Genomic DNA, 24,184 nt, shown 5'->3' on the forward strand with positions numbered 1-24,184 from the left:
GCCTAACACAAGAATTTAAGCACCATTATCAAAAGTAATGGTATATTTGAAATAGCAAGACACTTGAAAATGGAAGCTCTGACTGAGTGTCACCTCTGCAACTAAACAGCATTACACATTAGACAAGCCCCTTAACCTCAACCACACTTTAAAGTAAATCCCCATTTACTTCAAAGGAGTTGGAAGAAAGTATTCAAAACATAAAAGATAAATCCAAGTCCAATCTATAAATGTCAATTCTCTTCCAGATTTGAAAAAGTCTTTAGTAACAGTAGAGATATTTATATCTCCTTTAATCTTAACTTTAACTCAATTGCAGGTTATTTCTCTCAGTAGATGAAAGTATTTACTAAAGATAGAAATATCTAAACACTTATACTCCCATAAAATTTTATATTAATTAATATTTGCTCTACTTTAATAAACTGAGAGGAATCACGATTATTGGAAATTTTATTACCCAGACCCTTGTATAATTCCTCCTATAGTTTGTTTTAGTCAAACAAGTATATATGTGATGTTTCACATAATTACCACCACCACAGAACAAGAAAATCACTCAAATCTATTTTATGTAATATATTAATGCATAAGCTAAAATAATGTTATATATTATATCCTAAATATAACATGATTTTATGTGATATAGTAATATAATCAGAACATATAGTCTGATTTCAAATACTATGTATTTTTTTTTTTCCCTGAGATGCAGGGAATTCAAACCGTGGCCTTTGCACATGCTAGGAGAGCACTCAACCAAACGAGCTATTTCTTCAGCACTCAAATACTATCTAAAGCATCATTTTACCTCATAAAATTCAAAGTCAGTTATCATGTATAGTATTGTATAGTCAATTACTTCCCCAAAACTCAAAAGCTCGCAGTATAGTTCTTACTGAGTCACTTCTGTACAAATCCATTCAACTGTCTTGCATTCATTTTTATTTGATCTGAACAGCTTGTCCTAAGTCCTGTATAGGAAGCATTCCCAACCACAGAATCATCTTACTGAGGCTGGCTAGTTCCTCTCCTTCCAATGTCATCTCTTCATACAATGCTGCCTTTGGGGAAGTATCTAAGTATCTATATTTTGTTTAGCAATGGGAAAGAACCCTAGCTTTGAAAACTGAAAGGTATGAGTCACAGCTCTGCTAGTCAGTACCTAAATAACCTTGTCTACTTCCTCACATTCCTTGCAGCCTTAAGTTTCTGAATCTAGCTGTAATGAAGGAATGATATTTATAAAATGGGGTTATTTCAGAAGTGCACGGTAAATGCTTAAAAGTCATTAAAATATAGTCTAACATTACTTTATAATACAAACTGATTATGAAATAGTGTTTAATCTTCTAACTTGCTCCTTAGAGTTATTACTCAAGTAGTCTTCTAAATATTTAAGCAAATACTCCCAAAGGGAGGTATTATTTGTTTAAAATCTCCATTCATGTCCTACTACATCTATATGCAAGATTCACCCATGTGAGGGAAGGAAGAGATGTAGCAGATTTCAGGCAAAGGAACTCTTTTTACCTTACACCTATCCCTCTCCCTGTTTTCCACCCTCCTCACCCAAACAAGGAAATGAGGAAAACTACCACAAGGACTACTAAAGACTATGTGGGATTCACAACGTATCTCCCATGCTTCTCAGAAGATCAGGAAGGGTGAGATCTGAGATGCACTCCTGTTCCTAATAGGTTCACAAGGCTCAGGTACTCTAAACTAACACAGGACACCTCATAGTTTTACTCAGGTTATTATTTTTTTATGATCAGATGATTCTCAGGACTAAGATATAAATAAAAAAAACAATAGTTAAGTACTAAATAAAGTTAGCTATATACCAAGCACCTCATACCTATTCACTCAATCTGCAAAAATCACTTCACAAGGTAGATATCCCCATTTTATATGTAGGGTAACTGGGGCACAGAAAGTTTTAATAGCTGCATGCCATTCTGTAACACAGATGCAAAACAATTTATTTAACTTTTCCTTATTGTTGAATATATAAAATGTTGTCAATTATTTTTATCATAAAACTACATTTAACTCTCATACCTATCCACAGGTAATTTCTCCTTAGCCTCAAAATCTAAAGATTAGTGAGAGCACCTCTTCAAAGTTCTTGATACAGACAGATAAATAACATTTAACATACCCAACAATAGCATTTATGATTATTTTAGCATTCCCCAGCTAACAATGATTATTTATTTTAAATCATTTCTTTTTCATGATATTACCTTATGTTCTTACTGAGTAAAGGTGAATATCTGATATTAACCACATATATATTTCTTCTTTCTTGAAATGTATCAAGTCCTTTAAAAAGTTAATTTTTTATGATGTGTCCTATACACTGAATATCTAAGTTTTTTTAAATTTTAATTTAGAATATTAGAAATCTTTGAGGCACAATGGATAGGAAGAGCACTCAAACTGGCTTAAGCAAAATAGGAAATGTAATGCCTTAATTCAGTCTGAAGATAAACTGACTTGAGGGGTTCTGAAGATGCCATCAACCATCCATCTCTTGGCTCCAGGTGTCTCTCAAGCAGATGCTGCCTTCGTCATGGCAGACTGCCAGTCAACTCTAGACCTACATACTAATGTTTTTTAGCAACCCCAGTGAAAGCACCTCTTTCTTTCTCCAGCAGAATGAAAGAAATTATCAAGCTATCTAAAAAGTATAGCTAAATTTTATAACCAATACCTGTTACTGATGAGCCAAGGGTAAATTTCTGTGTCTGAGCAAGGAAAGTCTCAAACTATAAAATGAAAAATGGAGAAGGGATGACCCCCTGCCAGACATGTATCTAGAACTGTTAACAGCAGGAAGAATGGATGCTAGAAAGTGTAACAATTAATATCTGTAACATATAACCATTGGCTGCCATTCACCTCTTACATTCATTTCTTTCTATACATATAATTTTTAAATACCCATGTTTAACAATGTTACCATCTTAGCCACAACAGAAAATGGTACTCATTATCTCACCATGAGATGGGGGCAGGGTGGGGGTGGGGCTGGGGGTAGTTACAATGTCAAGTTACTGCATCCAGCTACAAGTTTGAAATTTCTGTATTATTAACATTATTCTTAATCAGATCCAAATGTATATTTTTCTTGGTGGTACTTCATATCTGATAATATATAGCAACAAAATAAATTTAACTATCCCTCTTATAACTAACATACAATGGTAAAAGAAAAACAAATAATGACAATAATCACTCCCACTTAGAAGAGTGGAGAAGGTAAATCAAACTATGGTCACCAATTCAAAGCACAGTCCATGGTCAAGAATAACAAGAATTCCGAATTCTGGTAAAAGTTACATAGTCAGTCAATTTTGGAAGCATTCAGTCCTACTATTACAGATGAGCTCACTTTTCCATTATTCTCCATGACCACAGATTTCCCTTCCAGAGACTACCATGCTTTTTTTTTTTTTTATTGTAAACAAATGGGATACACGTTGTTTCTCTGTTTGTACATGGCGTAAAGGCATACCATTTGTGTAATCATAAATTTACATAGAATAATGTTGTTTGATTCATTCTGTTATTTTTCCCTTCCCCCCACCCCTCCCACCCCTCTTTTCCCTCTATACAGTACTTCCTTCCTCCATACTTGCCCCCCTCCCTAACCCTAACTCCAACCCTAACACTAACCCTTCCCTCCCCCCCATTTGGCCTATACCCAAAGGACTTAAAATCAGCATACTACAGAGATACAGCCACATCAATGTTCATAGCTGCTCAATTCACAATAGCCAGACTGTGGAACCAACCTAGATGCCCTTCAATTGATGAGTGGATAAAGAAACTGTGGTATATATATACAATGGAATATTACTCAGCCATAAAGAATGATAAAATTATGGCATTTGCAGGCAAATGGATGAAATTGGAGAATATCATGCTAAGTGAGATAAGCCAATCTCAAAAAGCCAAAGGACGAATGATATCGCTAATAAGTGGAGGCTACCATGCTTTAACAGCACGTTTCTCTTAATGAAGCCTCAAGAAGTTAGAACTACCTTAGAAGAACACAAGCTTCTCTTTACCAGGTTTGAGGTTTCTTCTGGAGTACAGCTTCCCTAAAACCATAGTAAGCTTTTAGTCAATCTACTTCAGTCAATGAGCTGAATTAACCACCAAAACAACAGATCCTGTAGAAATGCAGTATACCAGTTTAGGTATACCAGCTTAAAAGTTTCAGTCTCTCAGCAACAGGCCTTCTCCCAGCACTCTTAAACCTCAGCTTAATAATCGTCCTTGAAGCAATGTGAAACAAGAAGCTGGGTGAGGGGGCACAGCTATCTTATGGCTTGTTCCCCAGTTTAGAGCTCTTTACTATTGGATTATAACTTTGATCTGGGGACTGAGAGGTACTTTTAAGAAGCTTATAAAACAGAACTTTACCTAATTTAAATATTTTCTCTTAAAGCTTTGGCAAGGGTTTAAAAAATGGACTTTCTAACCCATAAACTTTTTTTTTTTTTGGTACCAGAGATTGAACCCAGGGGTGCCTAACCACTGAGCCACATCCCCAAACTCTTTTTTATATTTTTATTTTGAGACAGGGTCACACCCAGTTGATGAAACTGGCTTTTTACTTGTGATCCTCCTGCCTCGGGCTCCGAAGTTACAGGAATTACAGAAGTGAGCCACCACACTCAGCCAACCTACAAGCCTCTTGACATTCTGATTCTCTTCTATCTTGTATAGGCAGCTATAGGCAGAAAGGGCCTCTCTTGAAAAGACTACATTTTCCTTACTCTGCTCTCAGGCATGCCAGTTTGGACCAAAATTAATTGTTCTCTCTTAGAAGACATAATCAAAGATTTCACCATTGCTAAAATTCTATCCTCAGTGGTGGTTCCATGAGCAAAAATAACATAGGTGACATTTTAAGAAGTTGCTCTATATTTCTGAAAATGAACTCCTAAGGAACAGCAAAGTCCTCAATGCCTTGAACTCCATTTCAGCATTTAAGCTCTGTTTCTTTTAATGTCTAATTTCCAGATACTAATTCTATGCTAGTGGCTACTCTTTTCATTTAAGAGTTACAACGACCCAACTTCAACTGATTTGAAATTAGCTAACAACATAATATATTTTTTAAAAGAGCATTTAACTATTAGAAGACAATACAGGCACAGATTTCCTGTGCTCCTATAATAGGATCAAGAAGCCATTTCTTTCTTGGATTCCCACTTGCCCAAATTTTAAGGCAGGCACTACAACCACAGACTCTAGGTGTTCAGCATCCCCAACAGGTGGAGTTCCAGTACAAGTCCTGAATTGACTCTGGGCACCTCTTGTTGAATGTTAATCCCTAAACCAATCACTGAATCTAGTCACTCGTGAAGGTAGGTTTTTGGAGTCAACCCACCTAAAGCAGCTGAACTAAGAACAGGAGATGAGGTACCATTACAAAAACAGAGAATGTATGATAGACTGCCAAAAATAAGAGATGTTCATGCTCTGAGTAATATGACATGCTAACAATATTTTTTAAATTTCTATTCAATGCATAATAAATATTTTAATAACATGATCTTTGTTACATCTTGTATTTGATCATACGTATGGGTTTACTGAAAAGTTCACACATATATATAGACTATATATATACATACACACATATATTTATATATTTATTTATTTACTTATTTTAGTTGTGGGTGGACGCAGTACCTTTATTTTATTTTTCATGCAGTGCTGAGGATCAAACCCAGTGCCTCATGCATTCTAGGCGAGTACTCTACCACTGAGCCACAATCCCAATCCCTACTGAAATTTTTTTATCAAATTTTTATTTATTCACAGATGTCAATTAAAAATAACATTTACATATGAAGTAGTACCTACATAGATATGTATATTAGATAACACATACATATTCAACACGCTTAGTTTTAGGGCTAAGCAACACATTAAATTTATATGACTTTAATTTATTTTAGGATCCAGGATACAGACCCTACTGTTGAACATAATTTTTAAAAACTGGTCCTATTATTACTGCCTAATACTGCCCTTATTGAAATTACTCAAGGGTCAGAAATACAAAAAATAAATAAAAGATCAGCTTCTGCCCTCATGGAATTCACAGGCTAGGATGAGAAAGGAATAAAAATAACTAACAGTAGAGAGCGATGTGTAATACAAAAGAGAAAGACTGATAGTGCATGAAGTATCAGAAGAACAGGCACAAAGTGAAAAACATTTGCAAGTGATGCATAAAAACTGTTTAAGTAAACAGTAAAACATGCAGATGATTGAATATACTACAGCTACACTAGTACACAAAAATGGGGCTGGGTCTGCTAGACCCAGTGATTTTTTTATACCACTTGGGAAAAATATAGCAAAAGAAGAGAGAACCTTGAGGTACTTTTAATTAATAGCATAGTCTATACCAAAATCTGACACTATTTAACATTAATATAATTTAATCACAGACAGGCTTTAGAATATTTTCTGCTTCAGTGTTATCATATGACTAAGTTAATATTTCTGTGAAAAATCTCAAAACTCTTTTAAGATATTTAAATTTCCAATACTTACACGTTTAATTTTCCATACTCAATAGCAAGAATATAAAAGTTAATATGAAAAGCATGTCAACAAAATCCAAATACAGAAACTTCTTTTGATATAAATAAGTGTGGTTTCCTAAGTATTAAGGACCACCATGATTCTACCTAAGATTCAACTACATATTTTTAAGTAAATTCAAAAGCAAAACATATCTTTTGTTTGTGATGTTCTAAATACCATTAAAATAAAAATAATAATGATCAAAGTGCAAATGAAACCACTGTAAGGAAGAAGAGTTACTGTCACATTCAAGTACAAAACATAACTTAAACTCTCCCTTTTGACAAAATACCATGATCCATATGCCAAGAGGAAAGGAAATTAATAGACCACAAAATCCCCTCAAAGCATCTTGTTAAACTTTCAAGACAGTAAACAGTATGCCACTTAAAATTCCAAAAATTAAATTAGAGGAAATACCATTTTCTGCAAATAAATACACAATGATATATCTCACAGTAATTCATGAAAAAAATCTACAAATTCATGAAAAACTCATTAATTCAGTAATTCATGAAAAAACAAGTCTATAGTTAAATTCCATAATTATAAAATTAAATGAAATTCTATAATTATAGAACTATACTGTATAAGATGACTATTCAAAATACCCTACTGTGAATTCTTTCATTAAGTAAATATTAGTCCTCTATTTAATCTTTTCTTAAAAATCACATTTATATTAAAACCAGCGATAAAAACAAACTTCCACATTATAAACAAAGATAACATGATATTTATATAGCATTTACTTCAAGGAGAAACTGTATATAAACATTTGTCAAGTATGTTTACAAAGGAAGCAATAGATTTAAGTAGTGTGCCTGCTTTACAATAGAGAACCAACCAACAAAATCTCTCTAATATAGTTTAACTCTCTTACAAAGTCACATTTAATAATTCTTCCTGAAGTCAGTTTGTTGATGATTAGTTTCTTTTACTGGTAAAACTACAATGCAAAATCCTTGATGATATACTCTTATTGTAACATTACTTACAAACTAATTTGCTCATCTTCCTGATATATCCACCCCATAAATGAATGTTTTAAGTCCACTATCCTAAAATTATATGAAATATATGTATCTACAATTAAATCATTCATTTTATTTCTCATTACATGAGTGATTCTTCACCAAACTCCTCTAATCCACTTGAGTAATACAAATGGATATCTACCTTTGGCAAACAAAAACAAAAATTCCAGCCACAGTTGTGTTGGAGAAGTCCTATACTTTACTGCATAGTTAAACTTGACTCTGTAAAACTTTTAACCTTGGGAGAAAGGCAAGTATAAAATATTACTCAAAATAATAAACATTAGTATTCTCATATTTCTCATACTGTATAGGAAGAATGAACAGGAAAAAAGAAATATATTTTGACAAAGGTGACTATGACAAGAATATTGTTTAAAGTAAAAATTTTTTTAAAATGTTTTGAAGTTCAATTAGTTCTTTCCTTATTGTCACACAGAGCACTGTAATTTTCTTTAACATTTAAATTAAGAATAAAATTTTTAAAAACTCATTTCAAGAGGCCCCCAACCTCTAGCAAATCACTTAAACAAATTTTATCAATTTTATTACTTATGAAATAGAATTAAGTTTTCATAATTATTTTTTAAGTGTCCATGATTTCCAAGTATTTTTTTGAGAGTCAGCTTAAATTTTCACATGATATTTACATCATGAGTGTTTTGGAACAATAAAGCTCTAAACCTACCATTCAAGAAATATTATACTTCAAATGACTAATTCATATTCAATAACTGATATAATTAACAACTTAATAATAAGCAATCCCTTTTGTCATTTAATCTTTGTCCCAAAAGTTTCCATTTAAAAAGTGATTGCATTCTTTAAATATGTACAAAGAAAATGTAAACCTAACTTTTTTATTCCAAAAATCAATGAGGTACAAGGTCCTAAGTGGATTGGAGGATATACCATTTCAGTATTACCCTAAGGACTCTAAGCTTAATAATAAACTTAATCTCTAAAATAATGTTTACATACTTCACAGTAGATTTTTATTGCACTGAAGAGCTAAATTTCTTTTTACCTCAAGAGAAACATGTCCCTCCCTTCTACTATGTATCTAAAAGACCCATCTGTTAAATACTGACCTAGCATACATGACTACTGCTGCAGAGTCCCAACTGCATTCAAATGTGTCCAGTTTGTGAAAGCTCTACTGCCTCTTATCAGATTAAAATGTACTAAGTATCACATCATCTAAAGTAAAAATAATGGTTAGACAAAGACTGTGGGAAACAAACTTGAAATGTTTCTTTAAACAGATATACAGTACCAGCTAATATACTACCATATTTTTGAGATTCTCTCTTCAAAAAAAAAAAAAAAAAAAAAAAAAAAGTACTGACCCCCTATTTGCAGCTAGTTAAACTAAAATTCCCAAGAAAACCATATGTCTATTAGTTATTTCAAAAAGAATTGGTCATATCAATGGGAAGACATTCTCCCAAACTTACAATGACTTTTTACTGTGATTTATCTGAAGGGTACACAAAAGTAGATGTTTTCTATTTAAACAGCAATAAATATAACAAAGACAGATAACTGCCTATCTTTGACTTGACACACTAGCGAAAAGAAAAAAGAAAACAGCTTCAACTTTTCTACGAATTTAATAGGTTCATAAACCATAGACGTTATCTAATCCATGTCTCAGGGCACTCCTGCCATAGCTGCAGCTTTCTTTCAGTTTTCCAATACATCAAATAAAAATAATTGCTTAGCTGAAAAATCATACTGCATGGGTGTTATAAAATCCCCTGGCAAGCATATTTTTATGTTCCTGTGACTCCACACCAAATACAATGCTCAACTGATTGCTTCTGATTTACACCTTGCCTTCCAAAACCCAACCTCACAGTATGTCAAAGACCAGATATTGCAGAGGAAACTGTTTAAAAAGCTTTGCTGCAGCGAAAATTGCATTTACAAAGCACTGAAAATGAACTACTCTTAATGATGCTCTATTTATGATTCTCCTCTCCTTGTATCTTCCTCTTTCTTCCCCTGTCATCTTGAACGCTTCTTAGCCTCTCTGTACATAGCGCAAAACATTAAGTCATACACAGTTCTGCAGTAACTCTTTCTTATCATGAAAGAAACCAAAACCTGGGGCTGCATTAACATCTTTCCTTTAGTCTTTATCCACATGCCACGCTCCTAAAGGCAACCACAGAAACCAACCTGTATGATTTGGTGCCCTCACATTTTAAAGCTTATGTGCACACACACAAAATACTAAGAGATCAGCATATTCAGGGCAATGTTACAAAAAAGGGAAGACTGCCTAAGAGATGGGGGTGGGGGTGGATGCTGGTACAACACACTACATCATTGCCTTGGAATATATTTAAAGACAGATGCAAAACTGCATCATTTTTCTCCTCCCTCGAAAACATCACACCCCAGCTGTTCAAGTTGGAGCTAATGCGCTTCTCACATTTCAGTAGCACCGGGGAATTTAGGCTCCAGGGGCAAGGCTGTCATCCTCAGAGAGCAACAGCACGGGCAATTAAAGAGTGCAGGAGAAAGAACCCCAGAGAACCAGAGGCCTCCTCACACCCTAACTAAACTCTAAAGTCGACCCAAAACCTTCCCGGCAAGGACCGATTTTACTTATAGTCATGAGAAGTGATAAGAAGCGGTGTTAAGTTGGACACTGCGCTCAGGTGGCAGGAGAGGACCAAAAGAGAGGAGGGAGGTGGCGTGGCTTTGGCAGCGCGCAGGCAGGTCACCCGCTGGGCAATACCGGCTGAACGAGCTGTGCTCCCAGGGACGCGCTGCGTGTGTGACCTGGGGTGGGGGGTGGGGGCCAGAGGCGCTGGGGACCGAGGCTATGGGGGTTGGGGAGCAGAGCGAGAGCACGCCTTTTCCCTTACCAGGTTGAGCACCGTCTCCACGATGTCCCTGTTGCTGACCTCTCCGACCTGTATGAGTCCAATCAACACTGCGAATTTCATCCGGATGTTGCGGATCGGCACCGAGGGGTTAATCATCCCCGCGGGGAGCACCACCGAGCCGGAGCCGGACGCCCCTCTCAGCTCCCCCATCCCGCTGCCGGCGATGCCGCCACCGCCGCTGCCCCCGCCGCCTCCGCCTCCGGCCCCGACGGCGATGAGCCCCACGGGCTGAGGCTCGAGCCCCGGGCCCGGGCCCGGCTTCTCGCTCGCCATTGGGCCCCCTCCTGGGGAGAAGAGCAGAGCAGCCGCGCTGCCTCCGCCGGTACCGTTATACCTGCCTCGGCCCCCGCCCCCCGGCCGTCGCCTCGGAGCCCCAGCATCCACCAGCGCCGCGGCGCCGGGCCCGCTCCCCGCCTGTGCTTCAGCCCGGCCCGCTCCGGCGCCCTCGCCGGCGGAGGCGGTGAGGGATTCTCAGCCCGATTCCCGGCGGTGGCGGCGCCGCTAACCGCTGCCCGGCGAGCGGCAGTGCCCGCCCAGCAGCTGTGCCGCTGCCGCCGCTGCCGCCGCCGCTGCCTGCTCTCTCTCCCCCTCCCGGTCCGTCCGGCCCGGCCCGCCCCCCGCGGAGATGCTGCCGCCGCTCCGAACAACCCTGGGGCGCCAGCAGCTGGTCGCGGCGCTGGCCGGTGCTGAAGCTCAGGCTGTGGCCGACGCTATTGACGCTGCTGCCGCCGCTGCTACGAGCGCCACTGTTGTTGTGAAGCCCCGACGCCGCCGCTCACTCCGCCATGTTGCCGCCCCCTGCCTGCGGTAGCGGCCACCGCGCCTGCGCAGAGCCTCCGGGGGCGGAGCCCTCGCTGCACCCCCTCTTTTGCCCGGCCCTCCTTCTCTTTCCACCCACCCACCCCGACACCCCTCATCCCTCCCCCAGGCTCCCTGAACGGATAGACAGGTGAGCAGGTGCGTGGGGACGGTTGCCAGACACGGGCCAGCGGGCAGAGGCGGGGCGGGTGGTGGCTTCCTGGTGTTTGTTCCCCTGAGGGTGGATTCTCCCTATGGGGAAGGACACAGTGTGCGTGTTTTGCCTTCACTGCCACCACCTCTTTCCCTCTATCTTCTTGCAAGGAGGAGGTTCATCATCTTCGTCGTTGCATCCAGCCGCTGCTGCTGCCAGTGCCACGTGCTTTGTAAGGTAGGGGAGTGGCAGGCGACCTCTTTCTGCACCTCTTTGCCCTTCCTGCAGTCCTGTCCGCCTACTCTCCCTGGAATTTCCTAAAGGAAAAGTGGCTGGCAAAGCAGAAGCAAACACACCGGGAGGGTCGAGCCTGCATTGCCGCGGGAAGGATACAGACGGAATGTATTGAGTCTTTTTCTACAACCATGAAAGAGCCTGACACCTGCACACACAGGCGCGACTTAAAATAGAACTTGTCAAACAGTGATCCTCTCTGGAAAGAGCCCTAAACAACAAACAGCTCTTGAACTCATGTCTCGGCCTAAAAAAGCCAGCATTCTGTGATATGGTGCGGTCTTTGTTGGGAGCAACAAATCCCACACTTTAAAAATCCCTAACGATCCTCAGGTATGATGCCAATTAATGATGCCTACCTTTTTCATGGGCGTGTACGGTTCAGAGGAGTTTTTAAATTATATAAAAATATGAGTGATTCTTACTGCCAGCCTTGATCGGTAAGGAAAGTAGATTTCGGTATCTGCACAGCCACCGAAGCAAAAAAAGGGGGGAGAGTATTTTATTTTTCTTTTAAATTAACATGTGCACAGTTATCTTGCCTCTGGCATTGAATTAAAACTAAATAAGCATGACAGCTAGTTTCTTCTCAGAAATGAAGAATGCAATTTTCTTTAATATTTCATGACTTTTTTCAATAAAAATATATTACAAGCCACCAGAAATTATTAGGTATCTTGAGGTGTATTCAAATCATTTTAATTGTCATCTCAAGTGGAAAAAAGTCAATATACAAATCTATCATAATCCAGTTGTCATTAATCATATTTAATTGGCTCTGGGCACATGGAAAAATTCCAAAGTGCCACAGGTTATGAAAAAGTTTCTCAAAAACAGAGGTTAGGATTATTTCCTGGTTGTATAATTGTTTAAATTTGCACTGAAGTGATCAAATTATTAAAATAGTTAAGTGACGTTTCTAAAAGAAATTAAGTCATCAGTTTGTTTATTTAAATTAAATTGCAGTGAAATTTAAACTGTTAACATGAGAAATGTACGAGACATGTCTAAATAGTGTGACTTGAAAAATCCTGTAATGTTTATATCTACAGCATTTTAATCTGTCCCAGGTAAGTGTCATCTCCTATGAAAACTGTATTTCATTTGCAAATTATATATCTTTTTTACCTATATAAATCCAATCTGAAAGGTTATCACACTATGTTTTTATGCCCCACTGTGCATCTAGGTGATAGATAAATAGAGAAGCAGGTTCTACCTCTTGCTATTTTTAGACTTCTTGTATGAGTGCATTGACAGTGACAACCTGAAATTTCTATTTCCTTTCTGAATGAATAGCTTAACATCATTTTAACATTTCTGTTTTAATTTTCCCTGTTTTGTTTCTTAGACACAACCTGTGTGCATTGTGGTTGTTTTTCCTGTTTGTTCATTTTTATTAGTGGAGATAAGGAACAGGGTAAAGAGGATATCCCTACAAAGTAGGGGAAAGTCACCTCTTTTGCATATTTAATTCAATTTCAGAAACTTTTAAAGAAACTTACCAATTAAAGTATACTCCAGTACACTGTCAGCTCCTCACAGGCAGAATGGAACTGTGGAAAGTGTATGGGGCTTTGAATCACACCCATAACTTACCACCTGTGCAGTCTACTCAAGATATTTGAACTTTATTGTGTTCTTTCCTTAAACAGAGATGGTAATACCTACCCCATAGGAAACTGAGAATTCAATGAAATAATTTCAACTCATCAGCTAACATGAAGTAAAATGTGTCCTTTGTATCCTTAGTATACTGGCACAATGTGTGTTGAGTAACCTATAGACATAATTATAACATCTTTATAACTTCACAGTAATGTTTTTGATACTATCTCCCAAAGCATAAGATTTTTAAAAAGGACAGTAGAGCTGTTTCCTTTTGACCTACAAAGCCAATTTCCCTACAAATGTACAAATAACTTAGCATTTACGTTCACAGTATTTTAAAATAAAAGATAGTTCTATAATAATAAAGGTGACCTAAAGTGTTCTTTTTTTAGTTGTAGGTGGACACAATATCTTTATTTTTATGTGGTGCCAAGGATCAAACCCAGGGCCTCACACATGCTAGGCGAGTGTGCTACCACTGAGCCACTACCCCAACCCCTAAAATACTCACTTTTAAATCTCTAGATTAAAAATATGTTGTGTGGTGATTATAAATTTTGTATACATTTTTTCATAGTCTTACTTCCAAAGGACAGCTCTTCAAAGATAAGAAGCCATGAATCTGAGTTTTAAGAGGCCATGTTTCACATTGGTTTGAGAATGCATGCTCCAGATTCAACAGAACCTGGGTCTGGATTCCAGTTCCACCACCCACTTCTATGTGCAACCTTGAACAAATGACTGAGCTTCAAAGCCTCAGTTTACCCAGTTGTTTGGTCTGGATATGAGGTGGCTCCCAAAAGCTCACATGTGAGAAAATGTAAGAAGGTTTGGAGGAGAAATGATTGAATGATAGCCTTAACGTAATCAGTGAATTAATCCCTGATGGGATTAACTAAGTGGTAACTAGAGGCAGGAGGAGTGTAGCTGGAGGAAGTGGTTCACTGGGTGCACGGCTACAGGGCTTATATTTTGTTATGAAGAGTGGAGTCTCTCTCTCTTTCTCTGCTTCCTGATCACCATGTGAGCTGCTTCGCTCCTCTACACTTTTCTGCCATGATATTCTGCCTCATCTCAAGCCCCAAGGAATGGAGCTTGTTGTCTGTGGATTGAGACCTCTGCAACTGTGAGCCCCCAAATCAGCTTTTCCTCCTGTACTGTTGTTCTGGTTGGGTCTTTTCATCACAGCAGCGAAAAAACTGACTAAAACACCAATCCAGTGTGAATATGATAATACTATTTCCTAGGCTTAAAACATCTAAAGGTACCTAATGTGAAACAACTGGCAAACAACTGTCTTTCAGACTGTAGGGACAGACCCTCTAATAGTTATTTTTGTGTTTTCAGAATCTAACATACCCAGTTTGTAATTTACATGTGATAAATATGCCTAAAAATGAATGGATAAAAGTAGTAGTACAAAGTAATTATTCCTATTCCTGTCACCTGTTCTTTAAAGAACAAGTTTCTCACTTTTCCCTAAACTTTATCTGAATGGAATACTTCAAATTCTTCATGGGTTGGACAAGTATAAAACAGAAGGAAACTCCTCCATCAACCTTAACCTTTAGAAGTACAACTCCCATTGATGCAACCCCAAATCAAATTTGATTTATTTGGTTTGGTTTGGGGTTTTGCAGCAGCATGATACTAATGATTCGTGTAATGTAGTAATGATTCATGTTTGGCATGTACTAGGTTCTCAGATAATTTTAGTTCCATTCCCCTCACATGTTGAAATTTTTATCAAGCTGACAAGGCAAGATTTTTGTTTTGTTTTGTTAGTTTTGTTTTGTTTTGTTTCTAGACATGTTGCTTTTCATTGACAGCCTGTCTCTAATATGTACCTTTACATGTGTCTTTTAAGATATAAAGTACAAAACTGTATATGTCTATTTCAAATTCAATTTTATTTTATTCAAATTACCTATTTAATTTTCTATTTAAACTTCATCACCCTTGGGTTGGGTATATAGCTTAGTCGGTATAGTGCTTCCCTCTCAAGCACAAGGCCCTGGATACCCAGCAATCCCCATCACCACAAAAAAAAAAAAAAAAAAATCATATGCTAAAAGTTTCTTAATCCTGAATACATCTTCCAAATAATTCGTTGTCTTATTCTGTAAACTTGAGACCCTTCCTTCTACATTTTTATTCTTATATTTGATTGAACAGGATAAAAACAGCTCAGTAGTTCTAGCAAAGTTCCAGTTCAAATCAACTCATTTTTAAAAAATTGTGGTATTGATTTAGTGAATTACAAACAGCGGGATTTTAAAAAATGAAATAGAATAGAAACAGAATGGGAAATGTCAAGACACATCCTTGGTAACGGTACTTTTTTGAAAAGTTGAGTTGATTGTATGTATACATACACATGTACATTGTGTTTATGTGTGTGTTCCTTGATAATGAGGTAAAATTTAGTTCTTACTGCAAATCATAGTCAAAAGTTTGAAAACTACTGATTTGTTTGTTAAGCACCTGTTTTGTATAATCTTTCATCTACTAATTAAATACCATTCTGTGCCAACAAGTAGCCCATATTTCTCTAACTTGTCCAAAAGAGACATTGATAACTGCCTAGCTGGAGACTGGATACACTCTGTCCCTATGTTTGAACAAAAGATTTACTTTTTTTATTTTAAGGAAATATATAGATGTTAGTTATTATCAAATTGTGTGATGTTAAGCAACTTGCTGTGAATTTTCAAGAACTTACCTCCCTCTGTCTTTAGAACTTCAATCCTCTGGCACTTCTAGTTCTCCATGACTCCTTCAAATCCATTAGGAATCGTTTGCTGATTTAGCTTTCAGATTCTTTCAGATTTGATGGATAAAATTTGTCCTGATTTGGGGACAAGAAATCATTTAGACTAAATAAGTGCCAATTTACAATTTATCAAACTGAAACAGGAGTTTCTTTCAACAACTATTGCTCCACCTTTTTTGCTCTACTAATTTTTATCCTAAACAAAGAATACAGACACAAAAAGTAGAATTTCAATATCTGTTACCTGTTTTGTCCCACTTTTGGAAAGACTAAAATGTCGATGCTTTCCAATCAATATTTGAATGCCTACTATGTTGAAAAAATTGACCTAGTTAAATTGAATGATTTTTAAATTTTCTATTTAGAGAAATATTGTCTTTGCACATAATCAGCAAGACAATGTCAAATGAATGGTACAAAAATAGTGAGTACTCTGATATTTCAGAACTGGAGATAGGCTAAACACCCTAATGCACACATTTAGCCTCAGATGCACCACCTGCAAATGTCTATTTGCCATTCAATCAGTAGCATCTCTACCCATTCTTCCTGGCAATGTCTTGGCATGCATCCCATTCTTTTCATACTGACTTCGTCATTCTGATTCAGTTGTTAGAAACTTCATATCTCATCTTCTTGTCTCCACATTCATTCTTCTTCTCTATTGTCACATGGACAATCTCCCTAAAGCTCTACCTTGATGGACAGATTAGTGGTCCTGAAGTTTTACTTTACTAATTAGTATAGTTTTTACATGCATGTGTGTCATTTTCTCAGAACATCACAGTTACTCTCTTTGCCTAACAAAGTAAATCCAAAGTCCTTATCTTGGTAGTAAAGGCTCTTCATACTTCGACTTTCTTTCACGTTTTACCTCATTCTGTTCCTGTCAAGAATCCTATACCCATGGCTCCCAAACTGTTTGAGTGTGCTCAGCTCTTTTTATCACTTAAAAAATATTTTGCTGAGTCCTATTCTTGTACCTAGAGATTAATGTTTGTAATATCTTGTAATATCCATTGAGAAAACATACTGTGAAGAACAGCTATTTTCAAGTCAATAATTACTAATTTTGACTTTTAAAAAAATCACACACCTACATATGTTTGAAATACACACACACACCAGAAACATACTATTATGGGTCGGATTGCCATGTCCTCCAAAAAACATGCATAAATCCTAACCTCTGGTGCCTGTGAGTGTGCTCTTATTTAGAAATAAGTTCCTCGTAGATGTAATCAGGTTCAGATAAGGTTATACTGGAGTGGAGTGGACCTTAACTGAATATAGTTGGTGTCCTTAGAAGAGTCACAGGTAAGATGACCATCTGAAGTGAGAGACAGAGACTGGAATTATGCTGCCACAAACCAAGGGAAATGGGTTGCTGGCAACCACAAGAAGCAAGGATATATTCTATTCTAAGACCTTCAGAGGTAGCATGACTGTTGACACCCTGACCTTTGATTTTGGGCTTCCAGAACTGTGAGAAAACGCATTTCTGCATCCCACACCCTACTCTAGTTTGTGATACTTTGTTACAGCAGCCCTGGAAAACAAATACACCTACATACAAACATATATAAATGTGCTTAATTTTATTCTGTCCAGAACAATACCTAATATGTACAAGTATCCACAAGCTACTTTCAATAATTCTGGGATTCCCAAGTTGGAAAACAAAGCTGTAGTCAACTTCAACTGCTCTCTGTTCCCAAATGAATGCACTCTGCTTTCTTGGTGCCTTTCTCCTGCTCTTCCTTCTACCCACACCACTGTCCTGCTGAAATTCCCTCTGGAATAAATGCCACCTTCATGAATACATTCATGATTCCACCTGATGAAAACGATCCAAAATGTTGTACCCATATGCACCTTTCTTAAAAAAAAAAAAAATGATTCTGGCTTTTCTCTTTAGATAAAATAATCTGACAAATTTATTTAAATAATAGTTTCCATCTTATCTAGCTTATTTGCCAAGTAAAAGAAAATCACATGTTAGTATATGTAGTCTACATAACTCCTTCACTGAAATTCAAAAAGAAATAATTAATATGTAAGATATATATATGTAAATATATGTAATGTTTTCACACTAACAAACATTGAATAGTAAATTTCTTTTTGTTTTACACAATGACATCTGTTGAACTGTAGTTGCCATTGGTTTGGAGATACATGTGTTAGAGAAAGTAAAATATATTAAAGGAGTTTATGTAATTTTTTACTGGCTGACTTGTTAACAACTACAGTTGTCAATGTATCATTCATGTCCTCCCTTGAACTTTTACATTAGTTATTTCTAATCCTCACTACAAAACTTCAAGTAAGATATTTTTGCCCTGATTTTTCAAGTGAAGAAACTAATATGAGATAGGGCTCTATCAATTGCTTGAGGTCAGGCTTGAAGAAGTCACAAAATTAGGGTTTGGTTAACTAAAGTCTAAGCGCTACTCACTATCCCATAAATCCCACCTTGGGATCTATTTATTTAATTTCTATAAAATTTAAGATATTAATGAGACCAGGAAAGGCTCATTTAAAAAGAACAATGTCATCATATGTTTTTATGTTTTGGTGAAAACTGCCCACCAAGATAAAATCAAACTGGTCTTATATCTCTGTGCATATAAAAGTAATGAAAATTTCATTAGGCTTTTTGTTTCCTGGAAATCATTTTAATTCTGGACAAAAATCATGTGGAATAAGCAAATTGTTTTTAATTATATTCATTAAGATTAACCAGAATTTAATTTTGTAGCTGTTTTAATGTATCACTCCTTATTATGCCTTTCTGGCAAAGATTTGTTGTGTCTGACTAATCGTTAATCTCCTAGTCCCTGTTGAAAAGTATGGTCAAAAAAAAAAAAAAAAAGAAAGAAAGAAAAGAAAAGTATGGTCATTGCATTTCTATGTAATTATAGTAAAAAGCATATACCACGTGTAGCAGGAGGAGAACTACCATGAGAAAATGTTCCAGAATCCTTTGGAATCGTATCTCATGATTAAAATCTCTTCCATGTAAGAAGTCAGCATCTTTACCAAAATTTTACCAGAGGAGAAGAAATATTCAGCCCATGTGAGAAATAATACATATAATTAATTGTAGCCTAGAACTGGTACATGAGCTTTGGATTAGAACCTTTCTTTGGCGCCAGCAATCATGGATTCACGGGTATAGGAATGAAACCAGAAGTTCACTGACCAATTAGCAGGTACTACATGGAGATTATCTGAGTCTTATGGCTTGATTTCCCAGAGCTATTGTTTCTCTCTTTTCACTTCAAAAACAGAAGGGGCAGGATCAGAAAAGAGATAAATAGAACAGAGTATCTCCTTTTCCTGAAGCTATGATCTTACGTATTTTGAGTTATCCATTATATAGAGTTTTATTTGTGGTTAATGTAAAAACAAATTTTAAATAATAAAGACTGTCATGATCCCTTAAGGAATCAAAGTGTTTGTTATTTAGTTACCTGTTAAATATGCATGGATGTGTATGTAAAACTATAATTCTGTTTGACAGATATAATCTCATGAGAAGTAAATGCAATATCATGTTGACCACAGTTTTATCACTAGTTTCTTTGTTTCTGTGAAACAAACTCTACGACATACGTTTCTTTTGCAGTGGCAAAAACATATCACAGCATGTTTCAGGCTAGTTGCATTTAATAAACATAGGAAGATAAAGTATAGTAAGATGGGGTCAACATAGTTCACTCTCATACCACAGTGTTTCCATTCATAAACCACAGAAATCACATGACTACATTATAAAATAAAATATTTCTTCCAAACATTTCACTATTTTTTTTACAATCCCCATCTTAATCCAAAATAATCCTTTGAAGTGTAATAGCTAAAAGAATGGGTTTGAAATCAGATTGGGTTCAAATTATTAACAAACCATCCTTGAGCCTATATTTCTGCCTGTATAAAATATAATTATCTCATATATATTGCTTGGAGAATTTGAAGAGATAAAACAAAGATTTTAGAAGAGTGCCTGTAAAAAATATCCAAGAGATGATAAAAGTCATGATTATTGATTGATACAAAAATAGGGCTTAGAGTTTTGGAGTTTTCAAATTACACTTAATTTCTACTTATTTTGTCTTTATGGTCATTGATTTGAATTCCCTGTCTTTGAAGAGCAAATGCATGACCAATGTGATCCTACAATATGTACAATCAGAAAAATGAGAAATTATACTCTATTTATGTATGATTTATCAAAATGCATTCTGTTGTATATATAACTAATTAGAACAAATTTTTTAAGAAATTAATTTTAAAAAGCAAATGGGAGATCATTGTCTTCTTTCTTGTTTAATAAATAACCCTTTCTATATCCAATATTCATTTATCTTACAATAGTCTTAATGGTTTCCATTTCTATCTCAAATGCTTTATGTCTGCTAATTACATTAAACTAAATTAGCATTATGACTTTTTGCCTTTTGCTGGTCATAGGGAAAAAAGACATATTATGAAGTAAGCATTTCTCTCTGAGACTTTACTATTTTTGCTTTTTATTTTTATAAAAAAGTAACAGCAACAATATTCTCCTTTGTAATTTACTAGCCCACAGAAGTAAATAGCCTACTATAATGTCTCTGACGATTTAAGCCTGACTTCTCCTGCTTCAGTATCTGCATCTTTACTTCTTACTTTCATTAATATCTTTTGTTGTTGCTTTTTATGAACAAATTCAGTACTTTTAATCCATGCCAAGAAAGAAGGTTATCCCTGAGTTCCTTTTCTGAAGGGACAGTGGAATTTCATGGGATTAAATTTTCCAAATGATTTCTTAGTGATATGTGTTGAATTTGGACATTGTCATGAACCCATGACATGATGGCATTGTTCATCGTTCCTCTGCTTCCTAGCCAGATAGCTTCTGGTTTCCTTTTAAATTATTTTATTTTATTTTGTTATTTTTGCTACTGGGAATGGAATCCCGTGGTCTTGTACATGCTAGGCAAATACTCTACCTCTGAGCTACATCCCTAACCCTAGCTTCCAATCTTTAAAATATGAGATGACAGTAGATATTTTTATACTTCTGTTTTCTCTTTCCATTAGTTTTTTGGAATTGTCCTATCCCAGAATATGTATGAAATCCATAATGTCTTTTGTTCTAATACTTCTAATGCTGAAGCATTTCCCCCCACCAGTGCTAGCGATAGAACCCGGGGCCTTGTGAATGCTTAGTCAAGTGCTCTACTGCTGAGCCAAACTCCCAGTCCAAACCATCTTATATTGAATTGTTTTAAGACATGTTTAGCTTTTTACATGTAAATATGGTTAACTATTTTTAAAGCTAGTTGTACATAATGTGGTTTCAGCTCTCTGGATTGTACAACTTAATCTATCTGATGTTTAAGTAAGGAAAATGCCAAAAGAAATATAATTGCATACAAACAGGATTAAGGGCAGAGATGCAATGAAATTTAGAATGCAGCAACTGTAAAATAAAACAGTCAAAATAATTGGAACATCAACCCTTGGAGCTTTGTGACCATCTACCACTCAATAAGCATTAACCTAAAATTAAATGTACCAATGGACTAGCAAATTAATATTTTACATAGTAGCAACTCTGTAGCATCCATTATAGATTCTTCAGAGAGCATACTAGAGTATCAAGCAATGAAACATGAAATAGGACTTTAAAGAGACATTGTCTGTTTCCAACAATACATATTTATTGTTACATAAATGAAAAAATTCTGTATTTAAAAGATTATATGTTAATTGAATAATATTACATGTATGACCTTTTAGAGAAACTAAATTTTTAAAATTCAATTTAAAAGAACCAAACTTTTAGTGAAAGATATTGAATTCGTGTATCTAATAAGTAGTCTTTGTTTACTAAGAACATAATATGATTAATTTTTTTTAAAGTTTAAAAGACAACAAACATTCCTTACTGCATGGATCTGTTGAATATATTCTATCAACCACAGATAGTTCCAAAGTAAAGGAAATGTAGCAGGGAATACTAAAACACCTCTGTCCTTAGGGATCTCACATTCTAATAAAGGACAGGGATAATAACTTAGAATTTTTTATGTAAATAATGTGATTTCATAGGGTGATAATTTTATTTGTACTTATGTTTGTAAATAATATATATATAATATATATTATATATAAAACATAAATAATAAATTGTGTATATATATATGTATGTGTGTGTGTGTGTGTGTGTGTGTGTGTGTGTGATGTTTTACTCCTTTGTTGTGTTTTTCCTCACTCAACTGGCAGCTACTTGAAGACAGGTATTTCTTACTTTTCAGTTACATCCCATGCTTATGGACTCATGCATGGTAAAACTCAATAAATGTATAAATTAAAGGGGGAAAGGATAAAAGGTAGAAAATTTAACAACTCAATAAATTCAGCGATTTAATACAAGTAACCTGCAATATAAGATAACCTCAACTTTTTTAAAAAAAGTGAGTTTTTAAGCCAAAATAAAATAATTCATCAAAAGGATTACTAAATTCCTTAAGCAAGAAATTTGAGAAGGGTTAAAGTGCTCAAAACTAGGATTTGAAATGTTGAATCATTGTGTTTCTATTAAGTAGATTATTCAACCTCTTTGAATCTTGTTTTTGTCACCAATAAAATGGGAATGCACAATTCTTGTTATAAAATGGAGTTGTCATAAACATAAGTGAGAAAAATTAAAAAGTACCAAATATTAAAGTGAAAGTAATGATATTCCTTCTGGCAGAATCTGGAGTGAGGCAATAATTGCAGTGATCTGGAAATGCTAGTAGTAATAACTCATGGTCACAGATTCAGAACAGGACCTGGTTTTGATAAAATTATGGTAAAAGTAAAAGTGAGATAGGCAAGTTCAGTGCCCAGAGCTCATGGTCAGGAATCAAATGTCCAGGTATCCAAACTATACCAAATAAGCTATATTTGGGCAGCTGACAACACCATAAATTCCTAGAAACAGAGTAGGAATGCAATCTAATGTTGGGAAAATAGTCAAGAATCTGGAACATGATCATCAAAAAGAAAGAAAATGTAACCAAGATGCCAAATTTGAGATCCTCAAAAAGCTGCAAGGTGATTTTGTGCCGCAGTTCAAGTGTAGTTATATGGTTCTTTTAGAGAAAAGCATCAATCCCTGAAGGACAGATTGTCTGGAGCATGCAGTTGAGATAGGGGAATATGGGCGGAGCCAAACAGCCAGCTTCTCCCAAGAACATATTGGCTTAGCCAATAAATATCGTAGTCTCTTAGATCACTCTTTCCAGTAGCCCATTTTCTTATTTGGACTGCAAGGTAAAGCTTTTGTTGAATCTCTAGACAAAATATTTTGAAAGTAAAAAGTGAAATCAGTGATTTATCAAATGTTCCATATGTATGCTTTCAACTGGGATTAAAAATGTTCAATCTACTCTAGTTTCCTATGAGCTAGATTTACTAACTTACTGGTTAAAGTTAGATGGTAGATAAATTATAGTGGAGTAAAGTTTATGTGAATGCTTGGCAGAACTCTCCTGTGGGTGGGAACAAATTTACTATAGTTTTCTATCTCTAAATTCAAAACTGACCACTAAATGCTACTAGCTAGATGTTTATAGTAATCACCAGCAAAACATAGGCCAGCTTCACATAAGGATAGAGAAATGGCATGCCAGTAAGACCTCAGATCAAGTTTGTTGTTTTGGTTTGGTTTGGTTTGGTTTGGTTTTTCTGTAAGTATTGTATACCTCTTTTCCAAAGAACTTTGTTCCGCTCAGTACGTAGAATTGCTATGGACCACTGGAAAATTTATCTGCATATTTCCTGAATTTTGGCCATCCAGCAATGCATTCCTAGTAACTGAGTTTATAAATACCAGTCTCCCAGGTTCAGCATCATAGATATTTTAAGTGTAAATTGGTATAACAGGCAGGATATTTCAGTATAGATAGCTCCACCCATTAAAAATATATAAGTGACTTTATATTTGTTACTGGCATAT

General features: G+C 36.0%; 1 protein-coding gene and 1 long non-coding RNA gene across 8 annotated transcripts in view; one reads left to right on the plus strand and one right to left on the minus strand.

The window, feature by feature from the left end:
* The window catches only part of NBEA (neurobeachin), a 660,252-nt gene extending 649,307 nt beyond the window's left edge, over positions 1–10,945 (minus strand). For 4 of the 7 annotated variants that reach the window (XM_079137359.1, XM_079137361.1, XM_079137360.1 and 1 more), the window contains exon 1: positions 10,538–10,944. In XM_079137359.1, the coding sequence (XP_078993485.1) occupies positions 10,538–10,831 (294 nt within the window). In that variant the 5' untranslated portion in view covers positions 10,832–10,944. Of the gene's footprint in view, positions 1–10,537 lie in introns of all 7 variants that reach the window. The other 3 variants (XM_079137358.1, XM_079137357.1, XM_079137362.1) reach the window with 2 other exon arrangements.
* Positions 10,946–11,251: 306 nt separating this feature from the next.
* Positions 11,252–15,093, plus strand: LOC306659701. Its single transcript, XR_013763388.1, has 3 exons — positions 11,252–11,507; positions 11,681–12,137; positions 14,007–15,093. It is a non-coding gene; the product is annotated as an uncharacterized lncRNA (long non-coding RNA).
* Positions 15,094–24,184: the final 9,091 nt, after the last annotated feature.

This window comes from Sciurus vulgaris (genome assembly GCF_902686455.1).
Source record: "Sciurus vulgaris genome assembly, chromosome: 4".
Taxonomy (NCBI): domain Eukaryota; kingdom Metazoa; phylum Chordata; class Mammalia; order Rodentia; family Sciuridae; genus Sciurus; species Sciurus vulgaris.